The sequence below is a fragment of the Musa acuminata genome, unplaced genomic scaffold (genome assembly GCF_036884655.1).
Source record: "Musa acuminata AAA Group cultivar baxijiao unplaced genomic scaffold, Cavendish_Baxijiao_AAA HiC_scaffold_71, whole genome shotgun sequence".
NCBI classification, from domain to species: Eukaryota; Viridiplantae; Streptophyta; class Magnoliopsida; order Zingiberales; family Musaceae; genus Musa; species Musa acuminata.
This window is the reverse complement of record NW_027020352.1, coordinates 136478-156706: the sequence shown is the minus strand read 5'-3', so window position 1 is coordinate 156706 and position 20229 is coordinate 136478. Positions and strand designations below refer to the sequence as shown.

Here is a 20229-nt window from a genome sequence, read left to right as displayed (position 1 = left end):
CCAGCAGCATATACTTCAGCAAATCCACACTGGCCATATTGGTGACCACCGGGATTCCTGGTGTGGAACCTTATATAATTAGTCCATGGTTGCTGTGGCACTTAAGTGCTCATTACTTTAGTTCACACAGATTATACTGGTTAAGTAATGTTTAATGCTTTAGTGATGAAAATTGTAAAATGTGGTAGTCATGCTGCATATTATGTTGCATATGGATATAGGGAAATTCATCCTCCGATGTTTCTTGAGTAGATACAGTAGCATTTCTATAATCCTAGTTTGCCTATTTGATGGGCATCTTGGAGTTGGATATACCTGATGAACACATTTCTTTAGAGCATCATTACCTCTATGGGAGTAATCAAGTTGTGGATTAGTTAGAATCAGATGCTGCTGGAACTATTAGTTATGTGTGGCATGAAGACACCCTAAGGCTTCTGTTAAATCTAAACTTGTGGATTCTTGTGGTTGCATTTTCTCAAGGAGAGGCAAGCAGTGTTTTGTTACAGAAAAGAAAACAAAAAATTAGGCAATTTTGTGTCAAGTTTCTTAGGAGAAATTTAAACCACATTTCAACAGGCAAATAACTTGCTGCACACCCACGTAATGGTATGTTCATGATCACGGTTGCCGTTTGTGACTGTATCAGTTTTCCCAGCTTGACTCGTCTCAATACCACAGTTTGATAATTTTTTGATGTATCAATGAAAATAACGTTTTAGCATTTGCAAGCTAATTAATGGTTGCAAGGACCAAAAGTAAGTTTTTTATATAGTGAAGTGGAAACTGTAAGAAAATTCTATATTTATTTTGTAGGCAGCAAAATTTATCTATGATTTTATATTCACTCAACTTCTGATGAATATCTTGACAATTAATGCAGATTTCTCTTTGAAAGTTGACATATTCTATAAATAGTTACCTTATCACCATAGTATTGTTCCTGTCAATGTCTCAAACGTTATTTAATGCTGCGGTTTTTTTGGGTGTCTGATAACATGTGTTTATTAAGAGAGCGACTTAATTCTTTATTTGTGATTTTTTTCCTGTTTGTTTATTTTGCTGATTGCTTTTCAACCTTTGCTGCTAAAGGTGAAAGCTAATGAAGGGGAGGGCCCGGAACTGCTTAGTAGTGCATCTGACAGCAGTAGCAGTGGGCATGCGGAGTCACTAGCTGCAACTCTTGCAGAACATCGCCAACATTTAGTTAGCATACAGGTCTAGTGATACCGGGATAACACTAATCATTTAGGGGCTAGTCCTCCCTGTAAAATTTCAGACCTTTATCCCTTTACTTTTATGATAATCCTTTTGCATTTTGATTCTTATAATTATTGATTTGTTCTTATCTGAATTTTAAGTGAGCAATCTGGTTGGATTTATTTAAAGCATAATTGAATTTTGTTCAAAAAACTGTATTTTGCCATATTTTCAATCATAACTTCACATTAATCCTTCAATGTCATCTATATTGGGTTCTCGGCCATGTGACACGTTTTCTTGTATGTGGTGTAGGCCTCAACTGTGATTAGGAAACATATCAATAGTTCTAATCACATTGTGGGCATTTCCTTTTTGTGTAAAATCATGAATTTTTTTTTTCCTTTTCTCCCGGTGTTCTGGTTTTTTATTTTGTGTGTGTCTTTACATTAACTTATCCTGCTATTCAGGGACTTGTTGATCAACTAAAGGAAGTCATTCCAGCAATACAGATGTCAATTTCAGATCTCACTGAAGAAGAAAACAATATTTTTTCAACCATGGTAGATGGGTTTAGTGTGCAATCAAGCACAACTGTTCAGTGCCAAAGTGCCAAAGTGCTGGAAGACAGTTGGTGGATTTGGTAATTATCGATGAGCTTTGTTGATCATCCAAGCATGTAACAACTGTATCAACCATCGAGTGGACATGTCACTCGAATCCCAATCGAATGTCATACTGATCTTAAATTAAGAATTTACCCTTAGCATCACCCAATTTCTTCGAGAAAAAATAATAAATTAGTCGATAACATAAAGCTGTTGGATTTGATAATTATCAATGAGCTTTGTTGATCATCCAAGCATGTAATTGTATCAACCATCGAGTGGACATGTCACCCGAATCGTCGATGAGCTTTTTTGATCATCCAAGCATATAACTGTATCAGCCATTGAGTCCAGCAGATACCTGACCATGCTTGGTGCTCTATCGATGTAAGGCCAGATGATGGGGATAACAATAGAATTTACAGAAAAGATGATGCAAATAAGCGAAGGATGTCACAACCGGAGGCATGGGTGATGCTGAGCTGGGTGACGCTGAGCGAGCGAAGACGAATCAACAGCACCCGTAAGATTGGTTGTGAGAGAAAGATCAGTATTGCTGGCTATGGAAGGTGCCGAGAAACCCGATTAACGATTCTCGACACTATATCGCCGGCGACCATACCGAAAACAAAGCGACGAGTTCAAATCGGAAAGAATCGACACATGAAGATCACTTTTAGGAGGGATCTAGAACATGTACCGGATCTTGATAAGAGGGGAGAACGTAGGAGTCCGCTAGGTCAGAGATCGACAACTCAATTTGGCTGGTCTCAGGAGGCGTCCGGCCAGGGCGATCTACGCTCGCTCGGCGCCGCTTAACCAGTAACATAAAAAACAAAGAAAGGATGATCAGAGTTCTCGATCCAAATTCTATCGCTCGATTTTATACCCAGTCTCGGTAACGGTGGAAAATAAACATTAACTCTTTTCCTCTATTTTTTTAGTTTTTTATTTTATTTTATAAAACAATATTTTTTATGATAACGAAATTATCACTTATCATTAACATAATATCATACAATTAATTGAAACAAGTCGATAGAAAAGATAAAATCAGATAATTATTTATAATCGATTAATGTGAAACATTAGAGTCGATCACCGTCCAACATATATTATCGTGTAGAGATTAGCATATAAAGACGGTTCAAACTTAGCTCCCCTGTCACCCATATGCATAAAATATCAATGGGGGACGTTAAGGTAATTGTAAGCTATATTCTTTATAAAAAAACACAGAAGACTGAAAGGAGAAAAGAAAGCATGGTTATGGTTCTCGACTACGGGAGGGCTGACGGGTGCACTATCATTTTTGGTTTGGCCCGCTTACAATTTACATCGTCGAGTCGGGTTTAAAATCAATTGATCTCGATCCAAATTCTAATACTCGGTTCGGGTTATGCCCAGTCTCGGTAACGGTGGAAAATAGACATTAACTCTTTTCCTCTCTTTTTCAGTTTTTTATTTTGATTTATAAAAAAAATATTTTTTATGATAATGAAATTATCACTTACCATTAAGATAATATCGTATAATTAATTGAAACGAGTCGACGGGGAAGATAAAATCTGATAATTAATTATAATCGATTGATATGAAACATTAGAGTCGATCACCGTCCAACATATATTATCGTGTAGAGGTTAGCATAGAAAGACGGTTCAAGCTTAGCTCTCTTGTCACCCATATGTATAAAATATCGATAGGGGACGTTAGGATAATTGCACGCTATATTCTTAATAAAGAAACACAGAAGACTGAAAGAAGAAAAGAAAGAATGGTTAGGGTTCTCGACTACGGGAGGGCTGACGGGTGCACTATCCTTTTTGGTTTGGCCCACTTACAATTGGCATCGTCGAGTCGGGCTTGAAATCAATTGATCTCGATCAAAATTCTATTGCTCGGTTCGGTTTATGCCCTGTCTCGGTAACGGTGGAAAATAGGCATTAACTTATTTCCTCTCTTTTTCGGTTTTTTATTTTGTTTTATAAAAAAATATTTTTTATTATAACGAAATTATCACTTACCATTAAGATAATATCGTACAATTAATTGAAACAGGTCTTTAGGGAAGATAAAATCTGATAATTAATTATGATCGATTGATATGAAACATTAGAGTCGATCACCGTTCAACATATATTATCGTGTAGAGGTTAGCATAGAAAGACGGTTCAAGCTTAGCTCCCCTGTCACCCATATGCATAAAATATCGATGGGGGACGTTAGGTTAATTGCAAGGTATATTCTTTATAAAGAAACACAGAAGACCGAAAGAAGAAAAGAAAGGATGGTTAGGGTTCTCGACTACGGGAGGGCTGACGGGTGCACTATCCTTATTTGTTTGGCCCACTTACAATTGGCATCGTCGAGTCGGGCTTGAAATCAATTGATCTCGATCCAAATTCTATCGCTTGGTTCGGGTTATGCCTTGTCTCGGTAACGGTGGAAAATAGACATTAACTCATTTCCTCTCATTTTCGATTTTTTATTTTGTTTTATAAAAAAATTATTTTTTTTAATAACGAAATTATCACTTACCGTTAAGATAATATCGTACAATTAATTAAAACAAGTCGATAGGGAAGATAAAATCTGATAATTAATTATAATCGATTGATATGAAACATTATAGTCGATCACCGTCCAACATATATTATCGTGTAGAGGTTAGCATAGAAAGACGGTTCAAGTTTAGCTCCCCTGTCACTCATATGCATAAAATATCAATGGGGGACGTTAGGGTAATTGCAAGCTATATTCTTTATAAAGAAACACAGAAGACTGAAAGAAGAAAAAAAAGGATGGTTAGGGTTCTCGACTACGGGAGGGCTGACGGGTGCACTATCTTTTTTGGTTTGGCCCGCTTACAATTGGCATTGTCAAGATCCACTATTTTTAGGATTATTATGTACTTTTATCATGATTTTTATTTTTTGTGAATCATCATGATTGAGTATAAAGATATGGCGTATTGCGTGATGACGATGTCGTTGTTAGGCATCAATTGAACGTCAAATTTTCTACATCTTGAACAGGGCTTCAGAATACAGTCATAGTCATGGACTTGAATAATAACTTTATAAAAGGTTGCATCAAAGAAATATCACAATCCCGAATGAGATATTTAAGCATATGGAGACTTAATAATACTTTTTCCAAATGTGGAGAGTAGAGGCAACAATAAATTTAATCAAAGTATCTTTAATTGCCTAGTCAGACAGTTCCTATCAAGAAAGTCCTGAAGCACAGGATGTTCCGGAGGCTCCCGGTGTGCCATCCATTCTCGTTCAGAAATTTCAACGCCATCTCATCCTCCAAGAACCCCTCGCGATCTCCTCTTGTTCGATCTTTTTCTTACCCTTCTTGATCTCTCCTTCCCTCTTGTCTTCGATTTTGATCTTTCTTCCCTAATTGAGCGATTTTGATCAGATGATGGAAAACAACGAAAACCCTAGCTCAAGTTGTCATCAAATCAAAGGCCAACGCACTTCACAGAAACAATACAAAAAAAATTCAAGCGCGATAAAGGTATCAGAAAACTAGCTAGGGTTTAGAAGAAGGAAACTTACCTCAACGGGCAAGGAAGACCAGATGCGGATACCGTCGTGCCGAGGGTTTCGTCGTGCCGAGGATTGCGCGATAAAGTCGCAATCTTCAAAGCGAGCGAGCGAGCGAGCGCAAGGGTTCCGCCGTGCCGAGGCTTCCAGAGACACAGAGTTTTGACTCGGCCAGCACGATCTTTTATATCATAGGAATTGAGCCGTGAGGTCGGCATCTGATGGTTGGAGTACTGATATGAGCGGATTGTGCACGGATTCGTCAGGCCACACAATTAATCGAGCCGTGCTTGGGTTTGAGCTCAGTGATTGTGAACTGAATGTGAATTTGTGAAAACATTCGGGTTCGATGAGGCTCCTCGGCTTGGTTCAACCGGATCGATTACTTGGTTGATTCGGATGAGCCTATGGGATGCATAAATATGAAGAATCATTGAAGAGCATTGCAGCTCCAATAAGATAAACAAAACTGGACATATAATTCAATATCACGATTAACAAAATAATAATAATAATAATAATAATAATAATTAGTAATAAATATTGATTGATTCGAATGAACCTAAAAGATTTGCATGGATTCACATCTACATTTCAGAATGTAGTTTTGATCATTGCTGGGCTCTTTTGGATACTATCTAGCTTTTCTAGTAAAAATATGTTTGTGCGCACGGTTGCTTTCTTAGATGACGCTTTTCTAGTAAAAGTATGTTTGTGCGCACGGTTGCTTTCTTAGATGACCTTTTCTCACAAATACATACTGACTTTGCGGAGTACTTAGAATCCCAATTTTATGTGATTGTATCTTCATAACCCATTACCTGTCTGATTCCACATCATTGCTATATCATCATCACTATGGTCTTAGAATTGTTTTCCTCAAATTAAAATGACCAAAACTGCAGTGCCTAGGAAAGGACAAAAGACATCCGTGAAATCAAAGCCGAGGTTTTTAATTTTTATATTACTATCGGTGCGAGGTCTAAAACCAAAGGAAGTAGAAAAACGAAAAAGCAACAAGGATATAAGGTTTGACTTTCTTTTTTTTCTTCCTTTTTCACATTCCATGAAGTACTTTAAGAATATCCATCTTTCTTCAAGAGCTTATTACCCAGCACTTGCAAGCAACCCACTAAGGTTAACAGCAAGCACATGGTTTTGTAGCTGGGTTTAACACAACTGCAAAAAAACTAACATTTCTAAAGGTTATAATAAATAATACAACATCGCAAATTTCCAACTTATACAAGAGCTCATATATAATTGATTCACATGCACCTCGATTCATAAAGCACTTCGAACCACGTTGTCTTTTGGCTTAAGTTAATCTATAAAAGAAGATTACATTTGGAGAACATTATCATGGAAAGCATAGACAACTGACATTGGCCTATACAGGGTTCCTCTACTTGCAACATCCGAGGTAAATCTTACGAAACTTGTCCATCTAACCAGAAAACCCATTTGTAGCACAAGCTGATCTGACAGTTGTTATGTTTCATGTATGCAGTTAGCATTTTGTTTGAAGACAATAGGCAGCAGGCCCCGTGAAAAATAGAATTGCCCATGAATTAGTAAAAGGATTATCATAAAAGTAAAGGGATAAAGGTCTGAAATTTTACAGGGAGGACTAGCCCGTAAATGATTAGTGTTATCCTGGTATCACTAGACCTGTATGCAAACTAAATGTTGGCGATGTTCTGCAAGAGTTGCAGCGAGTGATTCCGCATGCCCACTGCTACTGCTGTCAGATGCACTACGAAGCAGTTCCGAGCCCTCCCCTTCATTAGCTTTCACCTTTAGCAGCAAAGGTTGAAAAGCAATCAGCAAAATAAACAAACAGGAAAAAAAGCACAAATAAAGAATTAAGTCGCTCTCTTAATAAACACATGTTATCAGACACCAAAAAAACGGCAGCATTAAATAACATTTGAGACATTGACATGAAAAATACTATGGTGATAAGGTAACTATTTATAGAATATGTCAACTTTCAAAGAGAAATCTGCATTAATTGTCAAGATATTCATCAGAAGTTGAATGAATAGAAAATCATAGATAAATTTTGCTGCCTACAAAATAAATATATAATTTTCTTACAGTTTCCACTTCACTATATAAAAAACTTACTTTTGGTCCTTGCAACCATTAATTAGCTTGCAAATGCTAAAACGTTATTTTCATTGATACATCAAAAAATTATCAAACTGTGGTATTGAGACGAATCAAGCTGGGAAAACTGATAGTCACAAACGGCAACCGTGATCATGAACATACCATTACGTGGTTGTGCAGCAAGTTATTTGCCTGTTGAAATGTGGTTTAAATTTCTCCTAAGAAACTTGACACAAAATTGCCTAATTTTTTGTTTTCTTTTCTGTAACAAAACACTGCTTGCCTCTCCTTGAGAAAATGCAACCACAAGAATCCACAAGTTTAGATTTAACAGAAGCCTTAGGGTGTCTTCATGCCACACATAACTAATAGTTCCAGCAGCATCTGATTCTAACTAATCCACAACTTGATTACTCCCATAGAGGTAATGATGCTCTAAAGAAATGTGTTCATCAGGTATATCCAACTCCAAGATGCCCATCAAATAGGCAAACTAGGATTATAGAAATGCTACTGTATCTACTCTAGAAACATCGGAGGATGAATTTCCCTATATCCATATGCAACATAATATGCAGCATGACTACCACATTTTACAATTTTCATCACTAAAGCATTAAACATTACTTAACAAGTATAATCTGTGTGAACTAAAGTAATGAGCACTAAAGTGCCACAGCAACCATGGACTAATTATATAAGGTTCCACACCAGGAATCCCGGTGGTCACCAAAATGGCCAGTGTGGATTTGCTGAAGTATATGCTGCTGGCTAACAAAATTCTATAACTTAAAAGGAAAATGACTGTATATCAAGTTACTTTTCAAGATGCAGTTATTTGGAAAAGCAGGGTTGCTCTGTATCCAGATTTATGATATATCTTAACTAAATGTAACGGAACATAGATCTACAGCACAGAACAGCTGCTTTAAGTAGAGGCATCAATTGCTAATCACATGCACCAAGTCAAACCAAACCCACCAGACTGTTTAGGATAACTTGTCATGAACATAGTTCAGAGCCTGGTCGAGAACTCTTGACCTGTTGGCTGGTTGGCTATGTTAAGGTCAAGCATACATTTTGCTTATAGCAATGTTTTAATTATATCTTCTTGAATCCCCTTCTGACATGCAAAACCAAATATGATCAACCACTCTGACCATATAGCTATATAGTTTGGTTCCTCAATCCTCATTTAGAAATCTAAACCCACTAGAAAATTGGCTCGATTCACATCAGCCTTACATGTCCCTAATATAACCCATCTCAACGTGACTGACCCAACTCGTCAATCACCTCTAGTTCAAGAATTTGTCATCTTTAAGATTTGTCCCTTTTTGCCTCTATGTACTGCTAATGAATTTGAAATTTTATTAACAGGAAAGGTTGACTGATGAAGTTGCTGAGATGACTTGTAAATTCTCCTCTGCTCAGATTGAGAAAGTCTCCGGTAGTCCAACTTTGAAACTCCCTCATTTATTCAATCTAACTCCAAATTCATCGGGGAAAGGCCACCAAGCACCAAAGCAGCATCCTGTAGGTAGTCAAACCAATCAGGAAACTTTGCCAGCCCCAAAAACAGTTTCACCTCCATTTACAATTGATGAAGATGGTGAAGCACAAGGTCAGCGCCTTCAGCCATTACCCACTTGAGGCGATATTCAGATGTTGAAGACCAACAGCTATTATCCAGTTTCTACTTTGTTTACATAATAAATAGAGATGAGCAAATTTTACTTGTCTATTCACTATTCCATGTGGTTTAATTTTTCAGAGACTGATGATTATTATGCTCACAACATTCGTCGTTCTGTTCGTGAAGCTGCACTATCAAGCTCATCAAGCAACTCAGAATTGTTGCAGGAAAGAAGCAGTGATGATGGTTCTGAACACTTCTTTATACCTCTATCAACAACAGATGCTGCTTTTCAGAAAGAAATCGACGATGTTCCTGATTACTACAACTGGAGAAATCAACAACTGGTTTTCTCCTCACCACCAGAAGTTCAGGCCCCGATGAACATGACAGATCTTTCCTGTAATGCCAATAGCCAGCAAAGCTTCATTCCAGATATGTTAAATAGATTGAATGGACTGAAGGAGAACAAAAACCTGGCCAGGCTGTTCCAACCATCCACTGAAAAAATACAAAGAATGCATCCTGAAGTCAACGACACTCTGGATCAAGTTTTCTCACCTCCATTGTTACTGGAATCATCATTCTTCCAAGATGCATACGAGGACTTGCTCGGTATGGTTAATATTTCCAGGCATGTGTTGGTATTATTTTTTTCAAACTGCCTAGTGTGGGTGTTGATTTTGGTCTTCACTGTCCACTCTGTTGGCTGAGTGCATTGCTCATAGTTCTTGTTCCTGATTACTACACCGCTAACTGTGGCAACCTTTTTCTTTTCTTCTGCAGCACCATTATCTGAAACTGATGCTGCTCTCATGGAACACTAAGAGTTCCATATCCACCATGGTGGTGGTATTATATGCAGCTGAAGAGAAAGGTTAGATGCAGCCGTCTTGGTCGAGGGCCAACATCATACATTCGTTTGCGATGGTGACTAACTTAGGCAACTGAAATGTAAGGGTTTCTAATTCGAGCTTGAATCGTGTGATGTAGTCTAATTTTACACTCGATTCCACTGTTGTTGTTGGTTGTTTTGATGATGCATCTATCTAACTATCATTTTCTCTACCCGGTCATTGTGTAGCAGCTGTAATTATGCTGTATCTTTTCATACTTAACAAAATGTCCTTACCCTTCAATGGCTTGTTTTGTATTTGCGGGTCAGATCTTTTGTTATCGTCATGGGTAAATATTGGTGACGTGTGGACTGCAAGTTATATAATTCGGCATTATGTGAATCAGGTTTTTGTGCACAAGCAATCACTTTGCCTACAAATGACTCGTGGAGAATCCTCTGTAACCCATATGCAAATCAAAATTCTAATTGCATATAACTATCACAATTCTCCGTAACCACAGAGAAATGCAATTCATTAATTTTACCTTCGAAACCACTATTTTTAAGATCTTTGTGCGATGCAAATTCTCAAAGAATTGGACATCTCGAGCAAGTTTAGCAAGACTCATCTAGCTGGTGGGTGGTGGTGGGCTCAGTCCTGGTCATCACAAATTATGGAATTATCACGGACTCACCCATCCTTCACCACAACTTTCTTGATGGCCGGCATGCTTCCTTCATGGCAAAATCTTCTTGCTCTTTTTCTGCTTGAGCCTCTTGCTGTGCTCATCTGATGATTTTTCCTGTTTGAGGGGTGGCAAGACACTATTGTCTTCAGATTCAGCTTGACTTAATACATGGGCTTCACTTGTTTCATCATCGTATTGGTCCCCAGTCTTTCTTTTCTACTTGACTTTACCAACTCTCTTCCTTTTAGATGCTTTCTTACCGCTAGAGATTGGCAATTCATCATTATCTACGGTTTCAGTATCATCGCATACTTGTAGATCAGCTTGTTGATCACAAGTATTGCCATTGGAACCTGTTTAACAAGAATTTTGAGACATTATCAAATTGTTTTACATGACGAACGAGTTCCTTACAGATTTTCTAACATTAATTAAAGAAGAAAACCGACCTATTCTAGAACATGATTTAGGTAAAAAGCTACCAACAATCTACATGTACAATTTGTTCCAACATCACTGTGCTGACAAGCACTGCCACAAAACATGCCTATTTGTCTGTGTTTCATGATACCCAAACACAAATACTTCATAGGCTAGCCAGATTTTTTTGTGTGGTAGAATACTTGACCAAACCTAAATGGAGGTACCATGACTAAAGATTCAACAATAACTAATGAGATGCCCATGACCACTGGGAACCAGAAGAGTCCTGATGGTAAGGCTTGTCTAAATCATTTGCTGTTAATAGTGTAATACAGTAAATTTATTGCCAATGATGTAAGAAGTCCATGGACTGATATTACTAGTAACTAGCACACATGGGCATGCTGTTGCTCAGGTATGTATACTCTTGAAACCCTGATATTTTATCAAACTATATAAATCTGAACACATGGAATATGTTTTGATTGGGTTTTATTTCAAATTTAGTATGCATTTAGGGCTTCGTTCATCATAACAAGTGATCCAAATTGTACCAAGTGGGCCTTGTCATGTGACCCAAATTGCCTAAGCCCATGCATTATCAGCATCCCTGTCAGGTCATTTGCCTAAGTGGGATTATTAGGAAGTCACAGTCTACCCTAACCAAATGGAGATGTCCTCAACAGAACTGGCTCAAAATCTCACTCAAGTACACTATTATCATGGTGTACATGATGTTCACGGTGTTAACCCTAAAGCTAGTTGACCTACTAATCCATTATTTGTATGGAGGTTAGCTATGTTTTAGATAGGACTTAGTTGACCTACTAATCCATTATTTGTATGGAGCAGAAACAGACACACGAGATGTTAACCATGTTAGTTATTTGAAATAGGTCAATCAAGTTATATGTACTAATATCACATTCATTTCCAATGTGAATCTACCGAAGTATCAAGTTGTATAGAGCCATAGAGCATGTAAATGTGAATTTGTAGCGTCAAATCCAAATTGTTAAATAAGTAATACCTTCGTCTGAGAAATGTGAATCGATCACCACATTTGTTAGATGTTGCTTGAGGAAAACCTATTAAAAAAAGAAATATACTCAATGATAGGTTTATACAAACCAAAAAGAAAATGTGAACTGTTTGCAAGCACAAGTTCTTGAACCTATGCATTCCTCTACAATATGCATCCAGTTACCCCAGTATAACCTATAAATTAATGGGCTTTACATGAAACATGAATCTAAACCAAGAGGAAGAACTAAATTGCAAAGCACCACCAAACTTAAATTCCCTTCTTTAAAAATGTTCTATTATATGTAAGCCAATGGATATTGAAAATTTTGTTGAAGCAAGATCCATTTATGAACTGATAGTAGTTATAGCATACCGCAGATAGAAGTTGTCTCGTCTTTGCATCCCACACACGCAAAGAGCTGTCCAATCCTATAAACCAATATCATCATTAAGCATGACCTTATAAACCTACGACCAAAACACTAATGCATAATGTGGCGAGTAAAGAACTAAGGCTTCCACCAAAGCATAGTTTGACATATTACTTGTGAAGACATGACATATGAAATTAAAAATATTTCATGCTTAACTATAGTTTTACCAAAAAAAACTCATAGCAAGAATATATATTACAGTTTCAAACATGACAAGAAATTTCAGACAAAGCTCTAGGACCAACAAAATAAGAGAAAAAGATTCTCTTACGTCTTCCACGTTCAAAATTATAGTTAACATTTAGTAAAAAGTAAACTTGAATTTGCAAGGTACACGTCACCACAAACAAGTATCCCAAAGTATGGCAGTACACTTTTCAGAATGTATCATCTTTTTAAATTACCAACAAGAGAACTTCCAAAACAACACATCCAAATATTACAAATGATGTCCATCTGATGCCGAGTCTAATGAGGTGGGAACTACCTAAAACTTGATGATGCTTACTGCTACCATTGAGATATTTTCTTCAATAAAATCTGTCAACATGACATAGCTAGAAATGAGAATTTCACACTAGGCTTGTGGTGTACTGCCCCAATGGCTAATCCAATCAAATTGGGGATTGGGTCAAGGTCGATGTCGGACCCAGGGTTGGGTTATAATTGTTCAAAACTAATCAGGACCAGGACAAGAACAATATCACCTATCCCCATCCCCATCTCAAGCCTCCCCCATCCTTTCTCCACGTATCCGACCGCACCAGAAAAAAACCCCAGCAATTTCATATAAGTAATTTCCCTACTATCTTGTTAATATAATTAAAGAATATATCAATAGTAAAAAATGTATTCATAAGCTATGAGATAACAGTTACATCAATCTTTGTTGGGTCGGAGATGGTACTAAGTTTATGAACCCGAGTCAAAGATGAGGCAAGGTCAGGGGACTTGGCTCAATCCAATTCAACTGGGTCGGGTTTGAACAGATTTGACAGGAAAACAGGCATAATCACGGTTGAATTGGGGTACAATTTTCCAAAACCGATTTAGGTCCAAGACAAGGACAGATATCACCTAACCCAACCCCAAGCCTGCCTGCACCATCCCATCTCACCCCAATGGAAAAAATGAACCCCCAACTATCTTGCAAATATAACTGAAGCATATGCCAATAATAATACATGTATTCTCGTAGGAAATTCATGTAGTGGTAAGACAGTTAGTACCATTAAATTTTTGTGTGGGTCAGGGATGGTAATAAATTTATAAACCCGAGTCGAAGATGAGCAGGATGAGGGCCGTATGTTAGACATAACACTCTGGTTTTCATTAGAAACACAAACAAAAGGATGTTTATCTTTAACAAAGTTGATTGTAAAATAACTCCCAATAAACCATGAAAAGTATGTCAAACATTGACCTTCAAGATGAAACAGTATGCACCCAGTAATTTCTCTTGAAATGAAGCAATGAGAATTTTTAAAGGATAAAATCCAAAAATGGCTGATAATCCATGGAGGATCGTTACTCAACAAATCAAAGAACAATAGAAAGCTTGAAAAGTTACATTAAATGAAAACCACCAAATATATTAAATTTGGTATATCTGAGTTATAAACTAAAAACTTCCAACATGGAACACTATTCTCTTTCCTTTTTTTCGAGGAAACAAAACACTATTTTGTGCCATGGTAGAAGTAAAGTTGACTGAATATGTTGAATTAACAGTATACAACTTCTTACCACAAGATGCTATCACGGGAAGTTCTGGATGTCTCGCTATAGATCTGATGCTTCCAGAGCACTTACCAATAAAGCATCCCATCAGTTTTCCTGAAAACAAGGAAATCGACTGCCATCTAGTCAACATCAGGAGTTAGTTCTAAATATTAGTAACCCTGAATCACTTGAATCACCAGGGGCCAATTCATCATTGATAGAAGCTAATTATTAACTGTCTAACAGGTGATACAAATGTGAAACCATTACAAGAAAACTCAGATATTTCAAAATAATAAGCATCAGAATAACGGTAAATACTACAATTCAAAAAACTAAAATGAATGGTACTACCCAATATTTTAACAACACTAGGAATTTGAATTGTTAAATAAAATTTTTCAGCTATAAGCATGTCCTAGCTTCAAGCTCACATTGGAAAAATCTACTCAGTTAATTAGATGAAATATTATTACTTGAACTAAGTTAATAACAGAAAATAAAAGTTCCAAGTGAGTCAAGCTAGTTCCGTCTCTGATAATGAGCTCACTTCATTAACATTCTTTGGACCAAATCCTTAATCCAAGAGCACAGGTCACCAAAAATGTAAACATAAAGCATGAACTTCTCAGAAATGACAGAAAGCATTACTGCACAAAAACCAGGAGGATGACTATACCGCACATAGTTAAGAATAGTTGAGCCAGTTCATTGACAATGAAAAGAAATTAGAACATCATGTAATCAACTGAGAAAACTATGTAATATAGAAGTTAGGATAATTTCCTTTTTGCATACCATACCTGCAACACATGTCACATTCAAACCTTTAGTTTCCTTGTTGGAACTGACTATTCCTGGTTCAATATTCTTAATTCATGTTGAGTCTTAAACTTTTTTTACGATTTCATAAAGGCCTTCAACATCAGCTGATTGCTTCTAAAATTGCTTATGATGTAGCCACATATATTGTCTGACATAAAACTGTTTGAAAGAATTTTCTGTTCTACTGAAAGTTTTAACTCCAACAATTTGACCATAAAGGAATAACAAGTTGAGGTTCATCGGACAGCCCAAAAACTAAAAAGGTTTTATCGATGAAATAAAATAAGAAACCGTGATAATTTTGTCCATTATGGTAATAGGACTTAATTTATTATGGGAGTAGGAACAAGTAGCTAGACATCTGATAAATGTCTATAAGAATCAAAGAGTCTTAGATATGAGATTATAACTAAACGACAATCAGAGAAAGGATCTGATCAAGAAATTATATCCAATCAAGAAATTATATCCACAAAAAAAGAAAACAAAAGAGAAATAAACAAAACAGCTAAATATAATTAACAATGTAGTTGCACAGTGACCTTGTAGAACTATGACTTTCACTAGTTCTCATACATTAAATTTCAGAATCATGAGATTATGATCATAAAAAACAACAAACTAAAGAGGATGAATGAATCAGGTAAATAAAATTAAAGCATAGCCGCATGGTGTACATTTAGAACTATGACTTTTACCTGTTCTCATATCAAATGAAGCAAGATCCCCAGAACCATTGCCTATATAGACTGTATAGCCATCTAGATCTTCACAAACTGCTTTAATTGGAGATTCTCTAAAGTCGACTGAAATTATAGGTCTCCTCTGTGCTGAAGTGTCATAAAGACGAACCTATCACAAGATATAATTTTTAACAAATAAGAGAATAACAGCATACTGGTCATTAAAATCTCATGCGGACTGAGTAATTAGTTTACATCATTTTCTCGACTTCTAAAGCAATGGGTCAAGAACTATTAACCATATACAAAAGATTCATTAACCAGGATAGACCATATGGTCAAGAATATTTCAACATTAATCAATAAACAGAAGAAAACTGTTTATTAACTACAAGTTGGTTAACACTCCAAATGTGCAAGCAGTATTTGTAAAAAAGTTTGGTCAGGCACTGTTATCATAAAATCAAACTTAAGACTTTCAAATGTATCCTCGATCTCATGGCAACAATTGCAAAAGTTGTCGAAAGACTTACAATAAAAGTTATACTCCCAACTATTAGCATTTTTTAGCTTGTAAGCTACAACTAGTAAACATATTTCATAGTGCCATACCTGATGATTGATCGTGCCAGCCACAACTTTTCTATGGTCATCTTCACTCAGAAAAGTTGCAGCAGTAAACCAAGTTGGAGAGAATATACCAAGTCTATTAGGAGGCTACAAAAGACAAAGAGCAAACCGATAGAATCTTCATAATCAAAATACAAATAGACCAGAAACTCTCATTAAATTGCACTAATAAGAATGAAGTGACTCACAGATTTTGCACTCCAGATCTTACTGCATTTTCCAAGATCCCACATGTTCAATTCAATGCCATTCCTGAGAGAAAAGAAAACACAAATTAAAGTACTAGGCCAAAATTAGGCAATATAACAACCTTTCAAATTTTTATTAAAGAGGCTGTCACCCATGAATATAATTGCAACAAACTCATATACATTTCTTTAACAGCTTACGGAAACTTACCCTCCAAATAAGGCATAATTCTCACTTTTATCCACTGAAGAACATATTATTTTACCAGAAGAGCATACATTCCATGTAATATGAGAAGCAGTAGTTGAGTTTTCTGGCGCATCACCGACGGGAATGGACCTCAAGCAAGCATTACCCTTTTCCAGACAGGTAAGTAATGAAACTGACCTGAAAAACATAAGGATTGAATGAATATAAGAATGTGCATGCAATTCGAGATCACAACTAAAGTTTGTAAGTAACAGTACCACCATGAACTAAATTTTACTCGATAGATGTACAGAATTTCCATTCTTGCATACAGATGCATGCATATGCAAAATCATTGTGAATATACGTCAGCTAGTTCTCCTCTCTTCTAGTTCTAATACAACTTTCTTTGTCCACAAAGCTTTGCTCTTGAATCACTAGATAAACCTTCGTATTAAGTTTCACTATCTATATACATTGGAACCTTGGGATGTCAAATACAGGAGTAAGTGCTGAAAGCAAGAATAATCTATCTGAACTTTTTTATTCAATGTCCTGCAGATACATATGCCTGCAGCAGTCTTTTAAACATGATAGTGTCATAGGTTTGACCCTCTAAATGCCAATTGGGCAGGTGCTAAAATTTTAATTCAACCATCTGTGATATTCTTTCACATGAACAAGTTTCTACAGAATATATCTTAGGTACAGCAGATTGGTAAAATGTTCGGATACAAGTTCAAAAAAATGCTACATCTGCTATGAGCTATGAACTATGGCATTTATTTATGTTACCTTGATGGAACATCGATTCCTTTAGTTTTGAAGAGATGCAATCCAACAACATGATCATCATTAAGAGAGCCATCCAGTGATAAGGGTTGATCGATCTTAGTGATGCCCAAAGCCTCTCCATTAATAGGATTTAGACACTCAACCTGGAATTCATAGAATATCCCATGTTTCAACAACCTAGAAAAAGAGGGTTTTCTCTTGTTTCATATATGATAACTTACCAAACCATTCTTGCGAGCAACAGCCAAAAGCTGCAAAGAACAGCAAACAATTAACAAGTGTCATGTCTAGAAGGTAGAAGAATATTTTACACGTCGAACTGTTATGAGATTAAAGATATAATTATACTAGAGTAACATATAAGAATTTCCAAACAAAGGAAAGAAAGGTGGAAACACATCTTTAGTGATTACATGCCAATCCAAGAATGTGAAATAGAATGTGACATTATAGTCAACAGAATTCGCAAATCCAAAACAGGGTTCCAATGAATTATAAAACTTCCTTATAGGAATTGATCCTAGATCTCAAACTAATCGTGAATAATCACATTAAAGTTTGTATAATACTTAGGAATGCTTGTCCACCGTAATCAAACTCTAAAATCTTTGAACATACACTTTTCTTTTGTAATGTTAAACCACCATATCTCCATTGATCATCCAAATTAAACTTTCAAGCTGGAAAGTGAAGGCACAAAATAGGTTTCTGCTTCTTTAAGAAAGAAGAACATAACATGAATATTAGCTTCAAACTAGTGAAGCTTTCATTAATATTCAAGAGAAACTAATAAGATCGATTTCTGGTTTACTTCAAAACTACCAAGAAGCCATGAAGATCCAAAAGGAGACTAACATAAGCTTTGATTTGATTGTTTACCTCCCATTAAGTAGTTAAGATTGTCATAGCATCCATTTATGTATAATAACTCAAATCCAACAAAGAATGTGATAACAAACCGGATCAGTTTTGTGATCAGAATAAGAAGCAGCAAGGACACAAGATGAAGCATTTGGCTGCCCCCATGTTTCTACCACCTTTGGAATTCCAGTCTTTCCATGAGCTTCGACAACTGAAAACTCATTGCAATATCACATCATGAGTTGTAATTAAGAAATGCATGCCATGTAGACCATTCAAGAAAGAGTAATGTTTAAGCAATAACAACCACCTTTTACAAGACCGAGCACGTCAGTCGTCAAGGCTCTCAAAGGTGGGCATCCAGGGCACTCCAATGCACTTGTTCGTGGCATCTTCTTGAAACCTTTTGGCTCCTCAAAACTTCACCGAAATTATAAATTTCACCAGTAAGTAAAAGCAAAACAATTAACCGATCAATAGAACACACAAGAATAACAAAGCAATTAAGGTGTAGGGGCTGCAAAATCTTGTGCTGTGGAATCTCCAAAGAGAAGTAGGTAGAAAAAGATCAATCAATGTCCCAAAAATTACGAGTTTCAAACATACTTGATGGGAAGGAGAAAACAAAAAAAGACAAAAGATCTTTTATATAATCACACTGTGTATACATCTAAACTAGCTTCAACATATTTTTTCATGTTCCTTAGAGCCACAATATCGGTATCCTGTCATGCTAAACAGCTATTCTTTCAGAAGTCAGGAGCCAACTCCTCTTTCGAATCTCGACATAATGGAGCCTCTATCTCATTTAGCAGCTTACTAATAGTAATCGTCTGGTAAACATCCCATCTTGATCGACGCATTATGTTGATCCAACTACTAGGCTATCATATGGTGTTTTGTTTGTCTTCAAGTTCCTTAGATTAATTGATAGTGGACATGTCACCCGAATCCCAGTCTAATGTCATAATGATCTTAAATTAAGAATGTACCCTCAGCATCACCCAATTTCTTCGAGAAAGAAAAACAAATTAATCGATAACATAATGCTGTTGGATTTGGTAATTATCGATGAGCTTTGTTGATCATCCAAGCATGTAACAACTGTATCAACCATCGAGTGGACATATCACCCGAATCTCAGTTTAATGTCATACTGATCTTAACTTAAGAATTTATCCTTAGCATCACCCAATTTTTTCGAGAAAGAATAACAAATTAGTCGATAACATAAAGCTGTTAGATTTGGTAATTATCGATAAGCTTTGTTGATCATCCAAGCATGTAACTGTATCAACCATCGAGTGGACATGTCACCCGAATCGTCGATGAGCTTTGTTGATCATCCAAGCATGTAACTGTATCAGCCATCGAGTCCAGCAGATACCTGACCAAGCCTGGTGCTCTATCGATGTAAGACCAGATGATGGGGATAACAATAGAATTTACAGAAAGGACGATGCAAATAAGCGAAGGATGTCACAACCGGGGGCATAGGTGACGCTGAGCGAGCGAAGACGAATCAACAACACCCGTAAGATTGGTTATGAGAGAAAGATCAATATTGCTGGCTATGGAAGGTGCCGAGAAACCCGATTGACGATTCTCGACACCATATCGCCGGCGACCATACCGAAAACAGAGCGACGAGTTCAAATCGGAAAGAATCGACACATGAAGCTCACTTTTAGGAGGGATATAGAACATGTACCGGATCTTGCAAGAGGGGAGAACGTACGAGTCTGCTAGGTCAGAGATCGACAACTCGATTTGGCTGATCTCAGGAGGCGTCCGGCCAGGGCGATC

The 20229-nt window shown here is 36.7% G+C and overlaps 1 protein-coding gene and 1 long non-coding RNA gene across 4 annotated transcripts; both read right to left on the bottom strand.

Annotated features, from left to right (window-relative positions):
* Nucleotides 1–4927: 4927 nt before the first annotated feature.
* LOC135654653 (uncharacterized) lies at nucleotides 4928–5849 on the bottom strand. Its single transcript, XR_010503125.1, has 2 exons — nucleotides 5381–5849; nucleotides 4928–5218 (listed from the first exon to the last, which is right to left on the bottom strand). It is a non-coding gene; the product is annotated as an uncharacterized LOC135654653 (long non-coding RNA).
* A 1067-nt stretch (nucleotides 5850–6916) lies between these two features.
* Nucleotides 6917–20198, bottom strand: LOC135654663 (uncharacterized). Of its 3 annotated transcripts, none has more exons than XM_065175644.1 (13): nucleotides 18734–20198; nucleotides 18522–18634; nucleotides 17784–17813; nucleotides 17563–17705; nucleotides 16789–16965; nucleotides 16578–16641; nucleotides 16372–16476; nucleotides 15775–15928; nucleotides 14276–14365; nucleotides 12469–12524; nucleotides 12100–12157; nucleotides 9387–9519; nucleotides 6917–7165 (listed from the first exon to the last, which is right to left on the bottom strand). In XM_065175644.1, exons 1-12 carry the CDS (start codon nucleotides 18813–18815, stop codon nucleotides 9476–9478), a joined length of 1116 nt encoding a protein of 371 aa, XP_065031716.1. In that variant the 5' UTR covers nucleotides 18816–20198; the 3' UTR covers nucleotides 6917–7165; nucleotides 9387–9475. The 3 variants fall into 3 exon arrangements, with proteins under 3 accessions (XP_065031716.1, XP_065031715.1, XP_065031717.1); XM_065175643.1 differs by lacking the exon at nucleotides 9387–9519 and adding an exon at nucleotides 10503–10999 and having other exon boundaries at nucleotides 18734–20197; XM_065175645.1 differs by lacking the exon at nucleotides 9387–9519 and having other exon boundaries at nucleotides 18734–20196.
* Between the last annotated feature and the right edge of the window lie 31 nt (nucleotides 20199–20229).